This window comes from Coccinella septempunctata, chromosome 2 (assembly GCF_907165205.1).
Source record: "Coccinella septempunctata chromosome 2, icCocSept1.1, whole genome shotgun sequence".
Lineage (NCBI taxonomy): Eukaryota > Metazoa > Arthropoda > Insecta > Coleoptera > Coccinellidae > Coccinella > Coccinella septempunctata.
In genome coordinates this window covers 50289081-50313146 of record NC_058190.1, presented here as the reverse complement: position 1 = coordinate 50313146, position 24066 = coordinate 50289081, and the positions used below count along the sequence as shown (strand labels likewise).

Below are 24066 nucleotides of genomic sequence, written 5' to 3'. Positions count from 1 at the left end.
TTCCAATAGCCTTCATTATTTCCGATAATATTGATTATTTACGATAACGTTTATTATTTCCAATAATGTTTATTATTGGATAGCATAGGGTTCATTGCTTTGAATAGCGTTAATTATTTTCAATAAGACTCATTATTTACAGAAATTTCCATTGTTTCCAAAACGTTCATTATATCCAAAAATAATCATAGTTTTACTGTGTTTCGATAAATGATCAATGAAGGTGCTGGTAAACACTTTACCTTCACCCATCTGAAGATGCTACATTTATAGCGAAATATATGTAGTGGTCAAATAACTCATCCTAGTGAAAATCAAGTGGTTATAGTTTTTAGTTTGAACTGAAATTCTTCAGAAAGATTCAGGCTCGAACATTTAAGTAAAAATTATGAATTATACATTCAATGTATAGTATATGTATGGATTAAAATTCCGTTGTAGTAAAAAATTATGTTTGATTATCTATCTATTCTTTTTCTTCGGAATTTTTATATATTCAAGACAGGTATTTACAGTAAATTGCACTTCTTTTCTAAAAATCTCCTCTTTTATTGGCAGAACATCGAATAATATTCAACATCAGTGCTTTTTTCATTATTGGAGCTCTTTTTCAATCACTCTCATGACACCTCTGGGTCTGTAGAAATCGCTAGTAGCATGCTGCCTTCGGTAGTTTTCTTGAAGATCGTAAAATGGACGACAAGGTCGACCGTATACCATACTAGTTAAAACAGGAACTGGTTTCTCCTTTTCCTGGGGATTAAACATCGCCATTAATGAATGAGTCTAATCAGCAAAGGAAAATAGTACTTTTTTGAATAATTGTAATAGATGGACAAGAATGTTTATTTTTCACGAAGAAGCATGCTTTTTTCGAAAAATAATCTCAATGAATTTTTCACCTTTGAAAATTTATTCCTCATTTCTTATGTTGGTGATATCAGAGCCTTTGGGAAACTCCTTGAAACACAATTTTTTCATGGTATTAAAACAGTATTCCTGAATATACTAAAAGAGTGGCAATTCAGATTTATTTTATCGAGGTTTACAGGATTAGAATGTGTGGACCCAAGAGGATATCATTTCATTTCTAGATTGAAAGAAAATAAGAAGATATGTAAATGAACTTTAGGTATATTAGTGATGTGGTTGCTGCATATGTTCCAAATTTATTCAGCTTGTCATTCAGTTTAATAGAAATCGGTGATGAGCTCAGAAAACTCGTGTTTCATCGTTGAGTTTCTCAACGTGAAATATCATCAAGAAATTCGAGAAATCACCAGAGTAAAATTAACTAAGGATTTGGCGTATTCACCATTTTGCAACCACCGATCAATTCTTTTTTGTCAGGTGGAGGAATGTCATGTTCAATTTTGAAAAGATGCAATCATCAAGCACGTCAGGAATCCGGAAATGAATAAGAAATAAAAATTCACTCCACATTATCCAGCTGTGATACGGTTTCTCGCTTCCTGCAAGCTCCCGAGCTTCGTTCATGTACCATACGGGACAATTACAGCTAACTAGTTGTATTCATGTCGATCCCTCGCGGCCAAAACCGTTGAATTTCATTTATGGATCACTTACTCCCATTAATGCGAAACTAGTGTCGCGTTTGAAATAATAATTCACGATCCTCGTGGGCAAATTTGACGGAGCTCGGTTTTAAACGACGCGAAAGCGACGGCCGTCGCGACGCCCATTTCCCTCCGTATATTAGGGCGCAAAAATGAAAATTGTTTCGTTTCACGCCAGGTTTTCTCGTGTGAAGGCGACGTTTCAGTCCCAGAGATTGATTTCTGATTGGCGTAGTTTGCGTGGAAAAGTTTGAGGTCCGTCAGGCAGCCTTCTAGGTTTCGTGGAATTTTAGTAGGTTAACACTGAAGTTTCACTATGGAAGGAAAGTGATACAAGAATCGGGGCTAGATGTAAACGACCTTGTTGTTGTAGATTCCTATTTGCATGCTTGTTGATAGGAGATACTCGTGTCGAAAGGGGAACTTCGGAAAAATCCGAATGTGGTAACTTAAAAATTCGTCAAGAACGAACGGTTGCACTAAAGTCGATGAAACTTCGATATTTATTACTAGAAGAGTTGTTCTTCTAGAATATCTTCAGTATTAAGCTCTCCGATGATTTTTTTGGGAGATACGAGTGTCAAAATATGACCTTCGAAAAATCTCGAAGAAGATGGGGGTCACTTAAAAAATCGTCAGACGCGAACGGTTGTACTGAGGTCGATGAAATTTCGACATTCAATACTAAAGGAGTTGCTCTTTCAGAATATGTATCACATTTAGATCTACGATGATTATCCTGGAAGATACGCTACTCGAAAGTTGACCTTCGAAAAATCTCGATAAAGATGGGGTCACTTAAACATTCGTCAAGACCGAACGGTTGCACCGACGTCGATGAAATTTCGAGAATTAATACTTAAAGAGTTGCTCTTTTAGGAAAGGTTCAAAATTACCACCAGTATCGTGTCCATAAAACTAAATTTTCCGAAAATGTGTCAAGAAATGGTTTTTACCGAGGTCAACAAACTACTATCGTAATTCTAGAGATATAAGCCGGAAATTATAAATTTCGAGTGTCTGTAATATAAGTCAAAACTTGAGAATTAAAATAATATTTTTATCCCAAAGTGAGTTTAAACAACGAGCAAGAATCCCTCTCCTCCAAAAAAAGACTATTACACACACAATCCCAGCGCTCATCAAACTTATACTCATGAAAAATTCGGAATACCACCTGTTGAAACGTATTTTCGTGTATGTCTGGCAGGTACACTCCATTGCACTTGGCTTTCCTCCGATCCCAGAGCGGGAATATTTTAGTATAAGCGAAAAAGTGGTCGTATTCGGAGCTCCATTTGTAGGTCGGTTTGTTGTTGAAGAAAGTCATCTGGGGCTCCAGCGGAATCGGTTTGTGTTGCTGGAAAAAAAAAGATACATAATGCGAATAGATCTTTGGGGATTTCGTATGTGCTTAGGACGGCTTTGTTCGGTTATTTATCGTTTCCGAGTTGCAGTTGGTTGCATATTTTATGGACTAAAGGGAAAGGAGAGTGAATTGGATAAGTTCATCCCCAATTTAGGCTTGAGCCTGATGTGTTTCCAGGCTATATCAACGGGATGTTTGTTGAAGAACATGAAGGAAAACTGGTTTCAGGATATAGATTATTACTCTTCAAATTTAACTAAATCCCCTTAAATTTCGAAGCGTTTCATTTAAGAAGGAGTGAAGGAAGTTTTAAAATAGTAGGAACTCAAAGTTTGTCTGAAATTGGTTGAAAGGAGCTTCAAATTTGGTGGGGCTTTAAAATTGATTAGGAAACTGACTGTTACTCTTATAGTTTTTTCAAAAACTGCATCAACTAGTTAATGATTTACAGCCAGTTTCATAATGAATTGTAAGGAACATTTACTTCAAAACTTTATTCAGTTTAGTAGGACTATGAGCCAGTTTCAAAGATAATTTTGAATCTCCCTTCAGTTTCATTTCCAGTAAGAATGAAGGAGGCTTTAAAATTAAAAGGGATTCGAATTTCCTTATGAAACTGACCGTTATTCCTGCTATACTAAAGGAAGCTTCAAAGTAAATGTACTTCAAAATTGATCATGAACAACTATCTAGTTCTTCCCCATAACCACTGCCAGTTGAAAAGGGGTATATTGCGGAGCTTCTCAATGAAGCACAGCACTTCGAAGGATCAAAATATCTCGTTAATAAAATTCGAAATCCATCATGCCAGTATCAAATAGTTGGTAATCGCCGAGCCAACACACGCTAGGTTTCGCTGCCGTAAATGAATCTCGAGTATGTCTAGGCTGTTCGGTTCATATTTATTCGCAAGCAATTACTCATCCCCCTTTGGGCTTGCATGAAAAATATACTCCCCCAGAAGTGTTTGCTTATATTCCGCGAAATTTATCACACCTGCCGCTCCATATAACGTTTGGCTGCTTCTGTTCTTGGCCAATTAATTCAGGAGATTTATGAATTGAAGGCAGTTAGGTCCGCAGTCTCATTCTTGCCATGTGGCTTAAAATCATAATTTGCAATGTATTGGAAAAATCCGTCATTGGAATTTATTTAGACTATGTGATAATAATAAATATTGATGCTATGTAAGGAAGCCAGTCAGAGAAAATCTTCAATTTTGCATATTTGACCTCATGTGACTACATGAAATATTAACTTTTTACGACAAGGAATCACCTCTATCAATTTTGCCTCAGCTTAAGGAAGAGACCATTCATAAGTCTGGCCATGACAAGCGGCAACTTGAGGTTTATGTAAGCGTAACTCATGGTAACCCCTATTTCGTATAAGAAAAAGAGATGAGGATATGCACCCTTGATATATTCCTCAAATTATTTTAGCTGCTTGGTATAAGTTGTTTGAAATTGGGATTTTTCTTTATGATCTCTCAGATATCCCCAGAAAAAAGCAACAAATCTTAAATCTGAAGAACGATGAGACCATTCTACTGGGTTTTCTTCAACCGACTGAAATTTTTCTTGCTGGTTTGTAATATTTCAAAATACATTTTAAAATATAAACTCAACATATCTATGCAATTGTAGTATGCACGAATTGTACCATTCATTAAAACGTACATACTCTTCATGATTCATTCAATATATTACAATAAAAAAGCTGAAACAATTCTGCAATTATAAGTAATATTTATACCTCAGATTCTATACCTACTCAAAACAGTTTTTTTCAGTACCAGTGGATTCTACATACAAAGTGCTCGGCAGCAAGTTTCAGAACAGTATCTCTAAAGACTAAGGAGTTATGCGAACAGAAATTGTCAAAATTCCAACTTTTGCCAACAAGTAAAAAACGAAGCACCATTTGTTTCGATTGAGCTCTTCTAGTTTCTTGGATCCCCATGGTACATCGAATGTGGGACACCCTATACAAGGTGGGCAAAATTCGTTGTCCACTGAGGGGATCTCGAGAACTATAAGAGCTAAAAGAAAACCTATGACACATAGTTTTTTTTTCAGAGAAACAAAGAATGGTGAAAACCGTAGCAAATAATGAGATTTTGACGATTTCGAAAAGTTTTCATAGCTTTATTGTCTTCGAAGTTACAGATCTGAGACTTGAACCTTCTAAGGCGCTTTTATACGTAGAATCTACTGACAGAAGATTTTTTCCCAATTCAAAAATAACGAATTCAATAAAAGTTTGCATTCAAAAAAACGAAAGTTCACCTAATAATTCGAAATCAAAAAATATTTTGAGCTCGTCAGTGGATTATAGTCCCTGTAGAAGGTTCAAGTTTCAGATCTGCAACTTCAAAGACGAAAAAGTTATGAAATCGTCAATATCTCATTTTTTGCTAATAACTCAAAACCGAAGAAAGGTAGGAGGCTACGGTTTCCACCAATCTTTGTTTCTCTGAAAAAGAGCTCGGAAATGTGTCATCCGTTTTCCTGTAGCTCTCATAGTTCTCGAGAACCCCTCAGTAGACAACGAATTTTGCCCACTCTGTACATCCATCTCGAAGAAACTAAGCTCCATACAGCAATTAATACCGGTTTCACAAACTGCCCGTTTCCTCGGTCTCAAAAGTAGATCCACAGAGCACATCTTTCCTCATTGTGCCTTTCCAGAAGCCTACGCGCGTCAGGATTCACGTTTCTAAAGAATTCTCTTCATTACCGCCCCTGAATTGGGGGCTTTGCGCTGCAACGTTTCGTATTACGACCGCCCCTATATCGCTCTACATGCGCCCCTTTTTCTGCTGGCTACGAGCGCTACGGATCCTTCAGAGGATGAGGAGTATTTTCCGCGTTTATAACCTATTCAATGCAGGCTGCAGAAATTTCTTCGTAGCATGTTTATTATGTAGGAAAGCGCTCTTTTCGGGGAGGTAAAAGGGTGCTGCATAGCAGATTCTCTAGGGTAAGGGAAATTCCCTTTTTTTCTGGTGGCGGCGGCGGAATAAACCCGCATTTTTAGAGGATATCTCGCGATATAGTTCTATCACTGCCATTTCTCTACGAGAGTCCATGGATGAGGCCTTTGTTCGAGAGTGGAATTGAAAGGTTGGGAGGGGGGATGAATAGGGACGCCAAAAATAGACTTTGAATTCGAGATATAGAAGTGGTCTAGGTAATATCGCAAGATCATTTGAAATGATTGTTGCTTAAGGAAAATCTATTTGAGGAAAACCTTAAGTTATTTCACAAAAGAGGAAAAGTTATAATTTTCAATTTATTGAATATCAATTTATGGGAGTTTTTTTGAAGTTGTTGATAGAAGTAGTGCCTTGTCACAGAATTCATGGTAGAAAACATTGTACGAGGATGTATTGATATCTAATTGGCCTAGACCAGTTATTTGCATACAAGAAATATTGCGTTACCATAGCAACGAACAATAACTCATTAGAAATGTCAGTGTGAAGTTTGAGGTGAAAAAAGTAAACCAGAGTAAAGCAATAAATTGAAAGGAAGAAGATGTCCACCAAAATTGTGAAAATCGAAAAATTGGAGTGTCGAGCCATCATCAAGTAACTGTATTTAAAAGGGTTAAGAGGTATAAGCAGTTTTTAAACGATAATGCTAAATACCCTTGGTGATCAATGTCCTTCGTATGCAACCGTGAAAACTTGGACTGCAAGCTTCAAAAGAGTTCAATTTTCCATTGAAGATGATGACTGATCGGTAAGGTCAGTTTCTGTGTCAGTCCCCGAAAATATCGATGCAGTTCATGACATGATTTTATCAGACCGTCGAATTGGGCTGAAACGGATATCTGAAGCACTGAATATTTCATACGAACGCGTTCATCATATAGTTCACGTCAATTTGGACACGAGAAAAATTGCTGAAAAATGGTCCCCAAATGTTCGAATGTTGACCAAAAGCGAGCAAAGGTAGAAGCATCGCGTTCGATCTGTGCTCGATTTGAGAACAATGTAGACTTCTTAAACCGAATTGTTACTATGGATGAGACTTGGGTACATTTCTACGATCCAGAAACAAGGCAACAATCGATGAAATGGCAAAACACTGGTTCTAAATGACCTGAAGAAGTGTCTTACCCAAAAAATCTGCTGGAAAAGTTGCAAAATGGCGAATGCGATGGTTCATATCTTATTTATACGATTATACTGTTCTGTACATTGATCAGCAAGATTTCTGAATGATTTTTTGACAGTAAGAATAATTGCAGCAGTGTTAATTCTTTGAAATCGTTGTTATACTTGTTTATTAAGCTGGAATGAGAAGGAGTAGCTTACCCATGATCCTCTTTCAATTTTTTGAAATTGTTTTTCCAGACCCTTCATAATGCACACAGGCGTGCGATATTCCACTTGCCCCTTCGACATCTTGATATTTTTTCTCTATCCCATAAAACGTAAACGATAAAGACCTTCAATCATTCAGGAAACATCAAAACTTTCCACATTTCAAAATTTGGGTGATATTGACTGCGTCAAAAAACTCACTTCCGTTCTATGATATTCGTTCTTCTTTATCCTCAAAATGATGAGGATAGTACTCGATCTATAAGGAGTCTAGATTCTGTATAAACTCTAGCTAGAATGTTGATCCTGAGAAGCTTTTCATATTTTTTGAGTCACCATATACATGTATCACAATTTATTAATATTTGTCAGATGATTATAAAAGGAACAAAGATATTTTCAATGTGGCATTTCAAGTTTCTTTAGAATCTAATATAGAGTCATTCGGGGTAACTGAGCGCAGTGGGTAAGTGTGCGCAGTGCGTATATCTCGACTATGCAATGTATGAAAGAGGGGTTCATTTGGGTGAAGCAAGGGCGCAGAATCGCCATATTAGTTTTTCATAGGAGTGCGCCGTGCCACGTTTCTTTAACTTTTTATTTGCAATCAATCAAATTCACTAGTTCTCTTGTTAATTTTTAGCATCTCTGCAAATTCTGCCAGGTCCAATTTCCGAGTCCCTCAGTGTTAAACAATATTTTATTCGATCATGGGCATATTAATCTAAATATATAATAAAAAATTTTAGGTTCTCTTAGCTGCTCAACTCTATAAGAACGTCAATTCAAATTTTGGCTTACTGGGGAAAGTGTGCGCGGGTAAGTGTGCGCATAGATTCATTATTAGGGCATTAGTTCAGTGAGGAATAAATTAGACATTGTTGATTTTATTGGTTAAGACTCGATCAATATTGTCCTATTTGTTCAGAAAAATATGAAGAGCCACCAACAGGGGAATGTATCAAGTGTTGTGTTCACCAAGAATTGTGGCACGAACAATAATGCAATGCTTGTAAAAAGGCGCTCCTGTATTGACAATAAACAGCATTTCTCTAATATTGTAACATTTTGATGACATTATTTTGTAATTTGTTTTGATTGTTTGGTTCACTAAGCACTGCGTTCACTTACCCCGTAAGGGTGCGCACACTTACCCGCAATATGGGGCAAGTGAACGTACTCCGACTTTCTCTATTAAATTCTTTTTTGCGGAAAGAAAACGTTTTTGTTTGTTTGCTTTTTGATGTTTTTCTATAGGTTAGAAAATCCTCTATCTTATGAATATGTTTTAATTTTCCTAGCTTCAACATTTGAAACAGGGTATGGCTTGAAAGACAAAAGTGCGCACAGTTGCCCCGAATGACTCTATTGAAGGTCCTTTGTGAAAACTGAATAAATAACCCTGAAATATTTTGAGGATAATTTTTTCATCAACAAAATTCAGACATATTTAAATCCGTAGCAAATCGAGATCTTGGATGGCTCCTGTTTACTAATCACCAGTTTTTCCAAAAATTCACCAGCTGCTCTCACAACTCGACCCGAGAATAATTCGAAATAATAAAAGAATCACCTGTTTCCCTATCGGAATAAATTACCGAAGGGGTGTGCTCCGCCTAAATAAAACATGAACCAGAGGCCCAGAGGGAGCAGCCAGAAACGATATAATATTAAGGTGGATTCAGATTTGTCGAAAACAATAATGCCCGCCAGTTCTTCGTGCTGAACTGTGGAGCAGATGCCGGTATCGATTATATAGCCAGGCACACGGTCCTCGTTGTAGGTCACAAACTTGAGACCCAACTAGCTAAGGAAACGAGCCAGAGTAGGCGGTCGTTTTCCACGAGGATTTTCCCTATCCTCGACGTCGGCTTATCTCTTCTTCCTGTTTGCTGTAGAAGGTTGACGGGCAAATCGAGGAATCGCTTATTTAAATTCTCATTTTGCATACGAATTCTGGATGTATTACGCCCAAAGCGGTATGAAATGTTCTCGACGAGGAGACAACTCGAGTAGTTTGAAATATGGAATCATCCAGTATTTTACTGGACAGTCTCAGGTTTTCATTAGAGAGTCGAAGGTCGTATTTTCAACTGGATTAGGTTATGGGAAGAAGCATGCCACTAGAGCTGTAGGAATAGCATGGGAAGTCTTTGCTGAAGAATAATCTTCACTTAAAACTAGAGGAGCTGACTTTGAAGTACGTGGAGCAGAATTACGAGGATATATTAAAAAATTCGTAGCCTACTATAGAACCGAACAAAATTTCTATGTCAAAATATTTTATTACTCAACATATTCTCCTCTTAATTGGATACAATTATTACAGCGAACCTGCAACGTCTCTAGACCTTTCAAAAAAAAAATGTTTCTTCTTGCTCTGCAAACCAGACCTCCACAGCTTTAATAACCTCCTCGTTGGAAGAAAATTCACGATCTTTTAAACTTTTTTTCAGTTGAGGAAAGAGATGATAGTCGGATGGAGCCAAATCTGGTGAATAAGGGGGGTGTTCTAGTAATTCAAACCCTAAATCACGAATCATTTGCATGGCAACATGAAATTTGTGTACATGGGCGTTGTCCTGCAAAAACAAAACACCTTTGGACAGCTTTCCGCGTATTTTCTCTTCAATTTTTTCCCGTAGTAGCAGTAGCAGTAATGTCTAATGATTACTCCATGGCAATACCAAAAAACTGAAGCAAGAACTTTTCCAGCAGATTTTTGGACACGAAACTTCTTAGGTCTTGAAGGACTAGAGTGTCGCAATTCCATCGATTGTTGCTTTGTTTATGAATCGTATAAATTCACCCAAGTCTCATCCATAGTAACAATTCGATTCAAGAAGTATACATGGTTTTCAAATCGAGCACAGATCGAACGCGATGCTTCTACCCTTGCACGCTTTTGGTCAATATTCAAACATTTGGGGATCCATTTTGCAGCAATTTTTCTCATGTCCAAATTGACGTGAACCATATGATGAACGCGTTCGTATGAAATATTCAGTGCTTCAAATATCCATTTTAGCCCAATTCGACGGTCTGATAAAATAATGTCATGAACTGCATCGATATTTTCGGGGACTGACACAGAAACTGGCCTTTCCGATCTGTCATCATCTTCAATGGAAAATTCACCTCTTTTGAAGCTCGCAGTCCAATTTTTCACTTACAAAGGACATTGATCACCAAGGGTATTAAGCATATCTTCGTGAATCTACTTACCTCTTAACCCTTTCAAATACAGGTACTTGATGATGGCTCGATATTCCAATTTTTCGATTTTCACAATTTTTGGTTCCAGTTGGTCTGGCAAGTTTTCAAATTGTCAGCCCCTGTAAATACTTCAAGGACTCAATAAAAATTTGCAAACCAGAGTATTCATGTAGAGGGTCATGTGATCTTTCAATTGAGGTATAGTTCACCCCCTATTCCCTATTGAGAATTAAGGGGTGATAGCTCCTACATCTAGGTTTGAGGATATTTCGGCTTACAATATTCTGCTCGAAATTTGTCCCCTAACGGATAGAAATTGACTTGTTTCGTTATTTTCTCTGAAATCATCCTTGTCGTGACATAATTCGACAAGTACTCCACCCTGTATAGCAATCATCAGACGCTTGTTGATCAATATCTCTTTTATCAATAAACGTTCTTGTTCCAAAGCTATCAACACATTATCAGTTCCTTCTTTCACACCATCTCTCTCTCCCGAAAAAAACTTGTCCGCGTCTTTACCAATAAAACCAATAACCGCAAACAACGATGGGAAATCTGATCCTATCTTCCGTTATCCTAGTCCAACCGCAATCTGCTGTCATATCCTCTTTCCCATGTCGAAAGATTTCTCATCCAACTTCGGAAAGTAGCCAGCGTATGAAGTATTGTTTGGCGAATCGAGCCCTTAGAAGCTTTTAACGTCAACACTTTCTAACTGCCATGTATCACGTTTTCATGCCCTTTTTGCTAGACAGCTCCACCGTGTTTCATGGACACTTTGATGGAGATGTGTTTGAGGTAGTTGTGTCAAGGTGGAAACTTTGTATTCGACTATTTTATCTTTAGGGTGATAAAGAAAATGCATTCGAAGCTCTAGATCGGACGGCCGCATTTCACTGAATATAATCCGGTCTGGTTACGAGCAATTCCAGAAGCTTTACGGCAGTTTTATCCCATGATTCACCTGGTTTTAGCAACCATGAGAAACCCTTCATTCTGGTATAGGTGTGGAGTTTGCATGGAAAAATTGAGTGCTCCGAGAGCTTCAACATTTGTTCCAAAATATGTATTATACTATATAATTAAATCAATCTTTGTCTCTTTGGTAGCAGCCTTATAAATCTTCCAGATTATACTGAACATTTTCAGATAGATTTTACTGAACATGTTACTTTTTCCTATTATCTATCGACTTATGTGTTGATCTTATGTTTTCATGAAGTAAGAAGCTTTGATTTGCATGTGTACCTGCTGTATAGTCTTCAAATTGACTCAAATTCAAATCGAATACTAAAAAACACTCTAAATCACCCCTAAATTTCAAGTTTTTGTCACGATCTGATATGAAGGTGTCCAAAAACCTTAGTAATCTTAAGTTGCTAAGTGAAAGTTCGAAGGTTTCGTTCATTTTGAGAAAAATAAACGTTTGTGCACAATTTTCAGCATTTCCTTTTCACGTATCTTAAAAAAATTAAATAATAAAAAATTTGCATAATGGTTCTACAACCGACCATTTCTCAACCAACTCTGGAATAAAACAAGGCTGCGTATTAGCGCCTTTACTGTTCAATGTTTTCGCCATAGCTGTGTCGATGATTGCTGACATGAGTATGCCTGTAAGAGGTGTTGGGATAAGATTCAGATTTGATGGAGGCCTGTTTAACCTGAAGCGCCTCAGAGCAAAAACCAGTACCAAGTTTATCACTGAACTTCAATATGCAGACGACTGTTCACTTATCGCTAGCAGCTCGGAGGATCTACAGATAATGTTGGACACCTATAAACATATATACGAAGCTTTAGGCCTTAGACTCAATATCGACAAAACCAAAATCCTGGTTAGTCCGCCAGAAAGCCTTCCAACAGATATCAGCCTGGAGAATGAAACTCTAGAACAGGTCGAGCAGTTCAAATACTTGGGAAGCTTCATAAATACTAGGGCTAACCTTGACACGGAAATACACAACCGTATCAATTCGGCATCACGGGCATTCTGGAAGCTAAAGGACGCAGAGTTTCAAAATCACGACCTCAATCTGAAGACCAAGACAGCTGTTTACAAAGCAGTGGTCTTCCCAACGCTTCTTTACGGAAGCAAAAGCTGGACGCCGTACAGGCGTCATATTAAACAGCTTGAACAAACGCAACAACGTCATCTTAGACAGATAATGCACATCAGATGGTTCCACAAAGTTTCGAATGCAGTCTTGCAGCGCGCGAGTTGTACAACAATTGAGACTCAAGTAACGAGGGCCCGACTCAGATGGAGCGGCCACATTCTGAGGATGCAAGACACAAGACTCCCCAAAATAGCTCTATATGGCGAATTCACTGAGGGAGCCCGGAAACCAGGAGGCCAGTACAAGCGGTTTAAGGATACACTACATCAATCCCTAAAATCAGTTAATGCCAATCATAACTGGGAACAACTAGCATTAGACAGGTCACAGTGGAGATCTTTGATACACAGTTATAATGGAGACTCGAGAAGGATACAGCGGCGGCCAGATCTGGTTGGTGACTATCCATGCCCGGAGTGTGGAAGGATATGTAGGTCACGGTTGGGACTCTACAGTCACAGGAGAGCACACAGTCGCAATAAGCCCTGAAAAATTATGAGTCTGTTTGCACCTTTTTTTTTCCTTCTTTTTCTTTTCCTTTTGTTTTTTTTCCTTTTTTTCGTCTTTTTGTAGATTCATTCCCGGCAACGGGATACAGCAATGAATGAATCTTGAAATTTAGACGCTTCAGAAAGTTCATTATTCGAATTAATGAACCAAAAGTGTATGAGAGGTTGTTTGTACACAGAACAGTCTCAAGTGTTCTCACGCCCACTCAGCTTTGGTACATCCTTCTCTAATTTATAAATCTCATACAATATATAAGTTCCATGGGACGTATCCTTAATGGCCACACTTTCTCAGTATCCTCCATACCCAACAAATAACTGTCAGGGACAGTTTAACCTTATGAGAACATCTTAGTTGGCTTAATGGCGGGCCGTTATTAAAAGTATAAAAGAGGGACACAAACAGGGTTCGCAACGGCTGGTGAATCTGGAAAAAAATCGCTTCAAAACTACTGTCGGCTCAAGTTCAGGACGCAATTGAGCATTTGACCTCGTTAGGGCTTGTTAAGCCTCGGCTGCGGAGGGTGAGGAATAATAAAAACACAAAGTTTTTCATTATAAAGCGATAATCTACGCTCAGCACGCTCCGCTGGTGACAGAAATCTGATGATTTAGGGGAAAAATGGTAGGGCACCTTAATTTATTTTTTCATTAGGTTTCCGAGTCGGGTAAATATGAAAGGTTGGTTTTCCGTGGCCTAATGAGGAAAATATGCATACCTGCATTAAAAATCACGTTTCTGTGGAATAAAAACATTGCGAAATCTCCAGATTAAGGCGAGACAAGTTTCAAAGGTTGCTTGGTAGCGAAACCAAGGCTGAATTTTTCAAGTATTGAATAGGGAATACTCCTTCTGACAAATATGATGTATTTTTTATGAAATATCTTTGAAACGTCACATTTTGAAATAACCATTTCAACCGTTTCCCCAGAAAAATTATTTTAAGCACTCAAAAATTAAAAATAAAAATGGGTATTTAAAGTTTAAAGCGTTTTGTGAGAATTGCACAAGTTGGCAACATCGACTGAAATATGCCTTGATAATAAAGTACTACAAATGCATTATCTTGATGAGATAGACAAAGATGGCTGTCTATGAAGTCTGCGACGAACGAGGAAGGTCGTAAAATTTTATGGAATTTTTATGGCCGGTTGCAGTTGAAGCTCGCCAGTAAGTATGCGCCTGTAGATCAACAGCTGATATTTTATAAACAATCTGATTGGACATTGTTCTTTTCATTGTCTTATATGCGCTGTTGCCAAATCGTAAACTCCGCACGAAGCGATTTAAATTTTAAAACCCCATATTTGAAGGATGATTTCGAAAAGTTTCCGCGGTGAATTTGAAAAAATGATGAATGAAACTCATAATTATTCAGTTTAAACTTGCATATGCAGTGATAACCCAAATTGAGGAGAATTCCCCATTGACGAAATATTCAGATCCATACATAACAACCGGTGATATGAAATCAATAGACTACCATTCGAGTATTCACAGAAATTCCATTCCGTCGAGATACCGTAGATGCTGACCATGGTTTCGGTCTCATTCAACCTCGTCAGAGCTACACAACTCTCACCTCGACGGATTGATGACCTCTTTATTCTATTGATATCAATTTTGAGGCAGTACCTTCGGCTAATCTAACCTAACCTTTCAATTTCGAATGGGAGTTCGTCTTGAATCGAAAGCATCAACTCTTGTTATATCTATGTGAACAAGACATACTTTGCAAGTATGCCATTTCAGTTTGTTGCTGAAACTAACAATTTTCCATCTTTTTTCAGCACGGGACTGTGGCCACATCGAGCGAAACGAGTGTGGGCACTCAGCCTGGAGGCAGCGTCACTTCTAGGACCGCCTCAGACTGCAACCAGCCTGTATCTTCGTCGTCTGGACAGCACACCGGTGCCAAATTCCGCCATGGCCTGCTACAGCTGATGATACACACCATCGATCCCCTTCATGATGGTCAGTATGCAGGTAGAACTAAAAGAATTATTTATCGATGTTGGTTCTGTCGTTGGGGTTTGGAGTAGAATTGGCTGTTAGAGCTTGATCTGCGTAGAAGGAGGCGTTGGCAAGTACTGAGAAATGGCATGGTGCATCTCACTTACGACAGTAATGAGTTGGTAGTTGCATTTTCAGATTCAAAGATTGAGATACTAGAAATAAGAAAAAATAGACGAAAAATAACGAAAGAGAGATAAGAAATTAAGTCGATTAATATCTGAATGCCACAGGAAGTATTAAAATTGCGTACTGAATTCATGAGTAGCATGTTTGTAGGGAGACAATTGTTGAAGTTAGCCTGCACGTGTAGATCTACATTTATTTTCATTCATTACCGAACCTCTGGCCGTTTTAACACATGAGAGAATATCATCATAGTAATTTCCTTGCATCCAAAATATGCTTTGTAACCGTTTGTAAACAGAGCTTTGGGGAGTTAGTGATGTGAAGAGCTACTTGACATTTCTTGTCCAAAACGCCAGCGAATCGATGTTCCTGGAGTTTCAACAACACTCGGGCGTCGCTGAAATGTGGTGATTTGATGGCCAGTGTTTGAGCATATTCGTTTGATTCGTCTCGAATTGTTCATTTACTCTCCTCGCAGTTGATGAAGTCGAATCAATATTTCATACCAGATTTTTGGTCACAAACACTCATCATTTGGATGTACAGAGAGGGTAAAAAGTAACGAAAAAAATTCATATTTTTGGGGTTTACTTTCTCATAGAAAAATGCTCCAATAGGTCAATTTTTATCTTCAATCAATACGTATTCTGAAAGAACAACCCTTTCAGAAATAAATCTCCAAATTTCGACCTTTTGAGTATCCAGGACCCCATATGAGTGATTCTTAGGTCCGCCAGCTCTGGACACTTGCATACCATGTGTTCAGCTATTTCTGCTTCTGATTCACAGAGCCTATAAATCTCATCTGATGACTCTCCCATACTGTATAAATGATATTTGAACCGACAGTGCCCTGTCAGCAGTCTCACCATCACCCGAAGCTCAGCTCGTGACAGCTTTAGCAGTTTTCTGGTGTAGGTCGGTGAAATCATCACGAATTTCTTTGACTGAGTAAGCCCAGGAGTGTTTCTTCAGAGGGTTATTCTGTTGTTCAACTCCCATTTTTGGACTGATGCCTTTTACTGGTATTTTACAAGCCCACAGAAATGCTCAGGTCCAGCAGGTGTTAACCTTGATGCTCCTTCTGCAAGTTCATGGGCTTTCTCATTTCCTTCAACACCACAATGCTCTGGTACCCATAGTAAAGTCACTCTGTTGTCTCTGGCAAGTTGCTTTATGGTATAACATCACTCTCATGTCAGCAGAGATCTCTGGCAGTGTGATTCCAAGGACCTCAACGTGGCCTGGCTCTTCGTGGAGACATAGATATGCGCCCCTTTGAGGTTCATTTTAAGACACTCCTGAGCACATACGTAAGCAGCCAGTATCTCGGTTTGTAAAATAGAGGGTACACTTCCCAGGGCTTTATAGATCCTCACTTCAGGTCCATATACGCCAATGCCTGTGCCCCTTTCTGTAGAGCTAAGAATAATAGGTACATCTTCTAAAAGAGCAATTCTCCCAGAAAAAAATCTTTGAATTTCATTCATTTCTGATGAAAAAATTTCTACTCGCTCTTGTGTTGCAGATGAATGCAATATTTAGAGTTCTCGACCAATTTTCATGGAATTCTAACCTCTCGGTTAAAATTGTACTCAATGATAATTCAGCGGAAACATCACTCACCTAACCTAATCTGACCTAATAGTTTCGTCCATATAACAAGACAGGGTTGATAAGAAACTCCATCAATGCCCAAAGTATCCTCAACACCGAAATACCGAAGATATGAATTTTGTGCGTTACTTGTTACTAACTCTCAACTGCCACAACTGTTGGAAACGTTTCACTGCACTTAGTGAAGCTTTAGATTGGCGAAAATATCAAAGAAACATCATATGTTGTTATTGATTCAGATTAGATACGCGCCCAACTGACATCCAAGATGGGGGACCAAAAATATCGCGGAAGATTTAGGGGAGCAATCTCTGCTTGTTAGGACTAACGATAAAATAAAAAATTTCCCGTTCAAACATAAACGAGCCGTTCTTTCAACATCAGACAAATCCTCTCACGAGCGAGCTCCGTGTAAGCAAATTGATTGGCAAACTTTCCCAGCTTCGGCGGAACCCGCTTGTGATAGGTTCGTTTTCTCGGGCTCAACATTTCGAAAAGGTTGAAAGTTCTGAGGTCAATCTAGGAGTATACGGGGCGGAACTAATCAATTCTGATGGAGTTATAAAGACCTGATACTCGGATTAGGGGGAGAGAAATCGTCATTACAAGATTTCCACCCACGAAATTTGAAAATAAAACCCTTAGAGGGAAGTTGACGTCAGTGTCATAGGTATCTACGTAATCTAATTATCGAAATCGTTGAATCGGAAGGTTAAATTGATGGATTGATAATTAAGGATTTGGAGGTTCGATTAATAATGGGTCGTTTATCTGGGAATGGTTTATGGAACATGGTCGTTACGCATCTGCTGACACGTGACACGTGTACAAGAATATAGGGTGAGTCTTCGACTCGTACAAATATTTCAACAGCAGATTCTTGAGGTCAAAAGAAACCCTTTTTTTCTATACCATTTTTTCCGATTCGGCCCTGATAAAAAGATATAGCCATTTTAAGTTTTCATAACGAGCTGTGCCACCCTTGGAAAAACAAAATTTCCTTCAGAATAACTAGCTAAATCTGTGACACTACACATCTGTGGATCTTTTAAACAGAGTTGTATTCAGCCAAAGTACCCAATTTTTCGAATTTCACAGATACTTTTTGAACATCAATTTACTCGAAAACGGCGCATTATACGAGAAAATATGAGGAATACTTCTATTTTACAGAACGTTGAAATATTCATTAGATAGCGTCCAACTTAGTTTCAAGGGTTGGGTTCTTTGAATTTTGGTATTTTTATGGTCATAATGAGAAAACTGGGAGACGTAGCTGATATTGTGTTCGAAAATGATTAATCATATAAATAGCTGTCTCGATAATTGCTGACATAAGTATGCCTGTAAGAGGTGTTATTAAGATTAAGATTCAGATTTGATAGCAGCCTCTTTAACCTGAAGCGCTTCAGAGCAAAAACCTGTACATAGTTAATCACAGAACTTCAATATGCAGAAGACTGCGCACTTATCGCTAGCAGCTCAGAGGATCTACAGATAATGTTGGACACCTATAAACATATATATGAAGCTTTAGTCCTCAGACTCAATATTGACCAAACCAAAATCCTGGTGTGTCCGCTAGAAAGTCTTCAGATATTAGCCTGAAGGATGAAACTCTAGAACAGATCAAGCAGTTCAAATACTTGGGAAGCTTCATAAATACTAGAGCTAACCTGGACACGGAAACACACAACCGTATCAATTCGGCATCACGGGCATTCTGGAAGCTAAAGGACGCAGAGTTTCAAAATCACGACCTCAATCTGAAGACCAAGACAGCTGTTTACAAAGCAGTGGTCTTCCCAACGTTTCTTTACGGAAGCGAAAGCTGGACGCCCTACAGGCGACATATTAAACACCTTGAACAAACGCAACAACGTCATCTAAGACAAATAATGCACATCAGATGGATCCACAAAGTTACAAATGCAGAAGTCTTGCAGCGCGCGAGTTGTATAACAATTGAGACTCAAGCAACGAGGACCCGACTCAGATGGAGCGGCCACATTCTGAGGATGCAAGACACAAGACTCCCCAAAATAGCTCTGTACGGCGAATTCACAGAGAGAGCTCAGAAACCAGGAGGCCAGTATAAGACGTACAAGGATATACTGCATCAATCCCTTAAATCAATTAATGCCAATCAAAACTGGGAACAACTAGCGTTAGAGACACAGTGGAGGTCTTTGGTCCACAGTTATAATGAAGACTCGAGAAGGATACAGCGGCGGCCAGATCTGGTTTTGGTGACTATGCATGCCCGGAGTGTGGAAGGATCTGTAAGTGGGGTCTCTTCAGTCACAGGAGGGCACACATTCGCAAGTAGCCCTAAGAAATTTTATGTTTGATCGCACCGATAGTTTTGTTTTTGAGTCTTCTTGTAGATTTATTCTCGGTAAAGGGATACAGCAATGAATGAATCTGTTAAACCGAGCCGATTCGGAAAAAATGGTTAAGGAAAAAGTTTTTCTTTTGACCTCAAGAACCTACTGTTAAAATATTTGTAAGAGACGAAAACTCACCCAGTATACTCGCTAATATTCTCTCTATACGATGCTTCCAATCAGTTTTTCGAAAAAAGTCATTTCCTTGTATATCTTTGAGTTAAAAGCTTGTAGTTGAGGGATCACTGTGAACATTCGTTCCTCATAAGTATAAGTTCTATAATTTTTGGAATTTTTTCGGGAATCAATGAAAAATTTAGACTTTTTTTCCTACCAATCAACCTTCACAACACTATAGTCGTGGATTTAGATGCAGGTATGATAAAAAATATGTAATAAAAATCTGACTCCCTAAAATCGAAACACCTACTTTTTCCCTGATCTCTCCCGTGAATTTTCCAGGCAAAGTAGACGAGAAGGCCACCCAACTCCACGCGATAGCGTCCCTCAAGGTGCTGTTGGACGCCACGAAACCCCAGAACGGAGCCGCCACCAGCACGGCTTCGAACCACCTGAGCAGCACGTCCTCGTCGAAACAGGAGACGGCCCTAGCTCCGGGCAATCTGGCAGACATCCCCAACGGCGTGGCTGGATCTCTGACTGACAGTCTGGACGCCGTAAGTACAATCCAGATGAAATTGCGAAGAGTCGGGAGCGTTTGAAGCGTAGAGGTATTGGTCCTGGAGGATTTCCAGGAGATCCTCGCATTCGACGGGCTGTAGAGATTGTTTAGATGGAAAATTTAATCTTTGTTGAGTTTAGATAAGGGGCTGTAGTGGTAGAGGATGAACTGAAACGTGAGTAGAAGTAGAAGTCGTAATGGTTGTGTTCACAATTCGTCACTTCAATATACTCCTGTTAGTTTTCACTCGTTCCTCATGAGACATGTCTCAAATGGACCTTGAGTTTTTCACTCTATCGTCAACTCTTGCAAATATTCCGAAACTGAGTTAATTCTTCCTGCCCCTCCTTAAATATCTGACTTGAAGATGGTTATTCAACACACTTATCTACAAAAAATCCGAACACCCAAAAGAAGTTCACAAATTTTAATGAATTCAAACAGAAAATCCGTAGATTCAGAAAAAGGTACTAGGATTATCAAAGAATATCACATCATATGCTGAAGAAAACCTTCAGGTAGAGCTTGAAATTAAAATATTTATGGTACATATCCTTGAAACTGTCATAATAAGGCTTCGTAATTCAGGGTCTATAGACGACTAGGTTGAGAGATATTAAGTGAAGATTCCCCAAAAGTGACCATGATTACCAATACAATTGATGATGAGTGTGGATGGAGAGATGACCATCAAAGCAGGGCCAATTTTTTCTTAACGTTTGTCTGCAACGGTGCTCCATAATCCGTCACTGGTGAACAAAGACATTAGCAAGCTGTCATCTGGTTCTTATTATCAGAATTTTTCAGTAACACTTTCTTTATAAGGATAAGAATTGTCTGGAAAAGGGATGAATAGATTTACAACCACAGGCTGTACTAGTTATGATGATCATTTGCTTGACTCTCATCTATCATCTAGCTAGACCAAAAGAAGATTTATGTCAGAGAACCGAAACCATTTCTATTTACCACCCCACTTTGATTTGGCAGTGTACTGTCGAGAAGTAATTCAAAACAAGCAAACTCTTCCTTGTGAAATAAACATTTCCTGTTCTAGAAAATCTGACCTGAAAACCTGCAATCTACGAATTCCGTTTGTCAGGATCTGAATCCTTGACAATATGGATGTCTCCGTTTATCAACTGGAGATTGGAATTTATCCTTTTGAACTCTTTTAAATAACTCAAGTCAAAATTGCGAGACCATACAGTTTGTAAACACACAGTGTGGAAAATTAGATTGAAATCATATAAATCTCTAAGGGTTTTCGAATTTATTGGAAAATTTACTATTTTACTCCAGCGAAGTATCATGCAGATACTTTTTCGATTTTGATCTGATTGTTATTGAATGTTCTGAAGGATCTTCTGACGTATTTTTCTGGTTTCTGATTGAATATTTGAATCATCATTTATCAGAATGAATTTTCTTTCAACTATCTCTCTCCTCTGCTTAAAAAGCATGTTCGTCTTGTAGATATTTGATTGAGTCTATGCAATACTCATTGCATTTTTTGTGAATATCTATTTTTTTCTCTCTAATTTATAATGATTTATCGACAAAAACTATGAGAGGAGTTCTATATCGACCTGTACCATCATAATGTTATCATATTTCACTCAAATCTTCAAGTGCATCTAGGTGAAAATATTTTTCCGAACTATAGTTATTCCAACTGGAGTGCTGCCATATTTCTCGAATAGAGTATCCCGTGAGTACTATGTGTGGACTTATGTGTTGATGTTAAATCACTTGAATACATTGCAAGCTAAATATATGGCTATCCACCACACCAAGATGCACAACTTACTTATGTAGATTCAATGTATGTAGAGTAGACTACGAAAAGTTTAGAATGCCTACTTAGGCTTTCCTTGCTAGAATTAATAATGTTATAATTATTGCCGTGAATTTTCATAGAATTACGTCTGAAAATCAAGACCTGGTCAAAGCTGTTCTGCTAATATTTGAAAAGAAGCAGTACTCATGAGAATGTCGAAGAATATCGAAATATGTTGAATTTCAACACACTTTATTATGAAAATTTACAAAGTTGAAATAAGATATATCATTTCATAAATCATATCTAATTATCCTTATAATCTGCTTCAGTTTACATTTGAGGGAAGTCTTCCCACTTTAAAAACACATCAGTTTCAATATTTTTTCTGGGTTGTTCCGATGAGTTCTAAGTCTTCTTTGTATGATCTTCTATCGATGTTCTGTGGGATTATTATCAGGGGAAAAAGAGGGCCAGTCTTCACATCATATGCTAGTGAATTTCGTATATATAATATATAAATTACACCGGATTAATCTCAGATCGATCGGGAATCGGTGGTAGACCTGCTGATTTCGAAGTTTCAGCACTGCAGAGGTTCACGCCCGACTCTTGATGCTTCTACAATCTGAAGGTTGTATCCGGTAGCTTCAACTTCCTATACAATTCGCGCGATAAGGCTTATCAGCGAACAGAGCGATATCACCCGCCTGCATAACTCTGGGATCGATATATGGGGCTGCAAATGAATTACGTGCTTGCTCTTGATTAGATTTGCATACACTAGAGAGCCTGGATGCAGGATAAAGTTCTCGAGTTATGAAAACTCAGCAATACGCCCGCCTACTCGCTTTTGATGAGCCCCTTCATGGTGTCGGAATACAGGAGGCTCTGAGGTCTGCCGAGATTTCTTTTTCAGCTTCGCATCTTGTCGGAGTGAAAAAGACAAGTGCCTATTTGTTTTCCAGAATTTTAATTTGGTTTTTCCATGCTTTATTCGATTATATCAGATTGGGGAAGAAGAAATCCATTTTTTCAGTTAGGTGGATATCTTTCGAACAATTTCAAATATATGCTAGTTGATTAGGTGACATTTTGCACTAGAACAACAAGAAGATGCTTTTTTTCATGAAAATACTCTCTCCTATTTCATATACTCAAATCTGGTTACTCATCATCGAGTAAATCTTTGAATATTGAAAATTTTACAAACTTTTTTCACCTGAATGCCACATTCCTATTCGGAATATATATGTTTCGAGATTACCCAGTTGGATCATAATTTCCTCCAGCGACCCAATATGGCCCAAAAACATTGCGTGAGTGAAGATAATAACAAAGCAGAGTCGTAAAAGGGTTATGGGTTTCTTACAAATATTGATCTCTGAGGCAGAAGCAGTAACAATTTATATGTACCTATATACGGCTCCTTTGGGAAATACAAAAGGATTGGAGGTTGCCCTTGGATTGATGGTGAATCGGACATAAAGCAGAAGAGACATCGATATTTCCAGATCACGAGATGGAGAGCACGGAAAATTATTCATAATAGTGCTAAGAGCGTTTGATAAGGGGGATAATTACTGTTTGATACATGGATGGCAGAACATTCACGCTGTTGAAAGTATTCAATGGTTATTATATTTTTCATATCGCCAGAAAAACCACAACAAATGCCACCCGATACTCTTATTGAAAAATCCTCCAAGATCAGCGTGGGAGCCATAAACTGTTCAGAATATCTTCGACCTCTTTTTCTCTGAACAAGAGTCCATCGGTGTTGACCAAACGCAGTCTGGACTGGTCAATAAATAAACCTCTATTCCAATCTTCAATTGTCTAGTTGCGGTGATCCTCGGTCCTCTGCCATTGGCATAATGTGTGCTCCCTATTCATACTGGAATTCTCAAACTGCAAAGTGCAGTTGGCGTCTTACAGTCTGATTAAAAATTAGATCTCCTTTGTTACAACTCCCAGTAATCTATTGAACCAAATATGTGGGATTCTCAGGGCTGTTCCTAGGGTATAGGCAGCCTGCGTCAGCTTAAAATTTTGCCTAAACATATAATTAAAGAAAAGACACAGAAAAGTGAAAATTGCATAGTGATTTATTTCCCAGAATACTGATCCTAGAACGAATCAAATTGCATATTCGTGATCTTCGACCTCGAATTAATCAGTAATATGGCCCGTGTCTATACAGCTAAATGAATAATTTTTTTTTCGGACTCAAAATGATTTCTTTTTTTTCGGACTCAAAATGATTTCGGTAGTGAAGCGCGGGTAAACGAGTAGAGGACTAATCCTAATTTTTTTTATTTTTCGACTAT

The 24066-nt window shown here is 38.3% G+C and overlaps 2 protein-coding genes across 6 annotated transcripts in view; one reads left to right on the top strand and one right to left on the bottom strand.

The window, feature by feature from the left end:
- Positions 1-24066, top strand: part of LOC123307854 (sodium/potassium/calcium exchanger Nckx30C) — a 44025-nt gene that overhangs the window by 8545 nt on the left and 11414 nt on the right. For 3 of the 5 annotated variants that reach the window (XM_044890319.1, XM_044890315.1, XM_044890317.1), the window contains 2 exons: positions 14919-15114; positions 19737-19951. In XM_044890319.1, the coding sequence (XP_044746254.1) occupies positions 14919-15114; positions 19737-19951 (411 nt within the window). The remainder of the gene's footprint in view (positions 1-14918; positions 15115-19736; positions 19952-24066) is intronic. The other 2 variants (XM_044890316.1, XM_044890318.1) reach the window with 1 other exon arrangement.
- Positions 576-7467, bottom strand: LOC123307856. Its single transcript, XM_044890321.1, has 3 exons — positions 7271-7467; positions 2755-2937; positions 576-753 (listed from the first exon to the last, which is right to left on the bottom strand). Exons 1-3 carry the CDS (start codon positions 7358-7360, stop codon positions 595-597), a joined length of 432 nt encoding a protein of 143 aa, XP_044746256.1. The 5' UTR covers positions 7361-7467; the 3' UTR covers positions 576-594.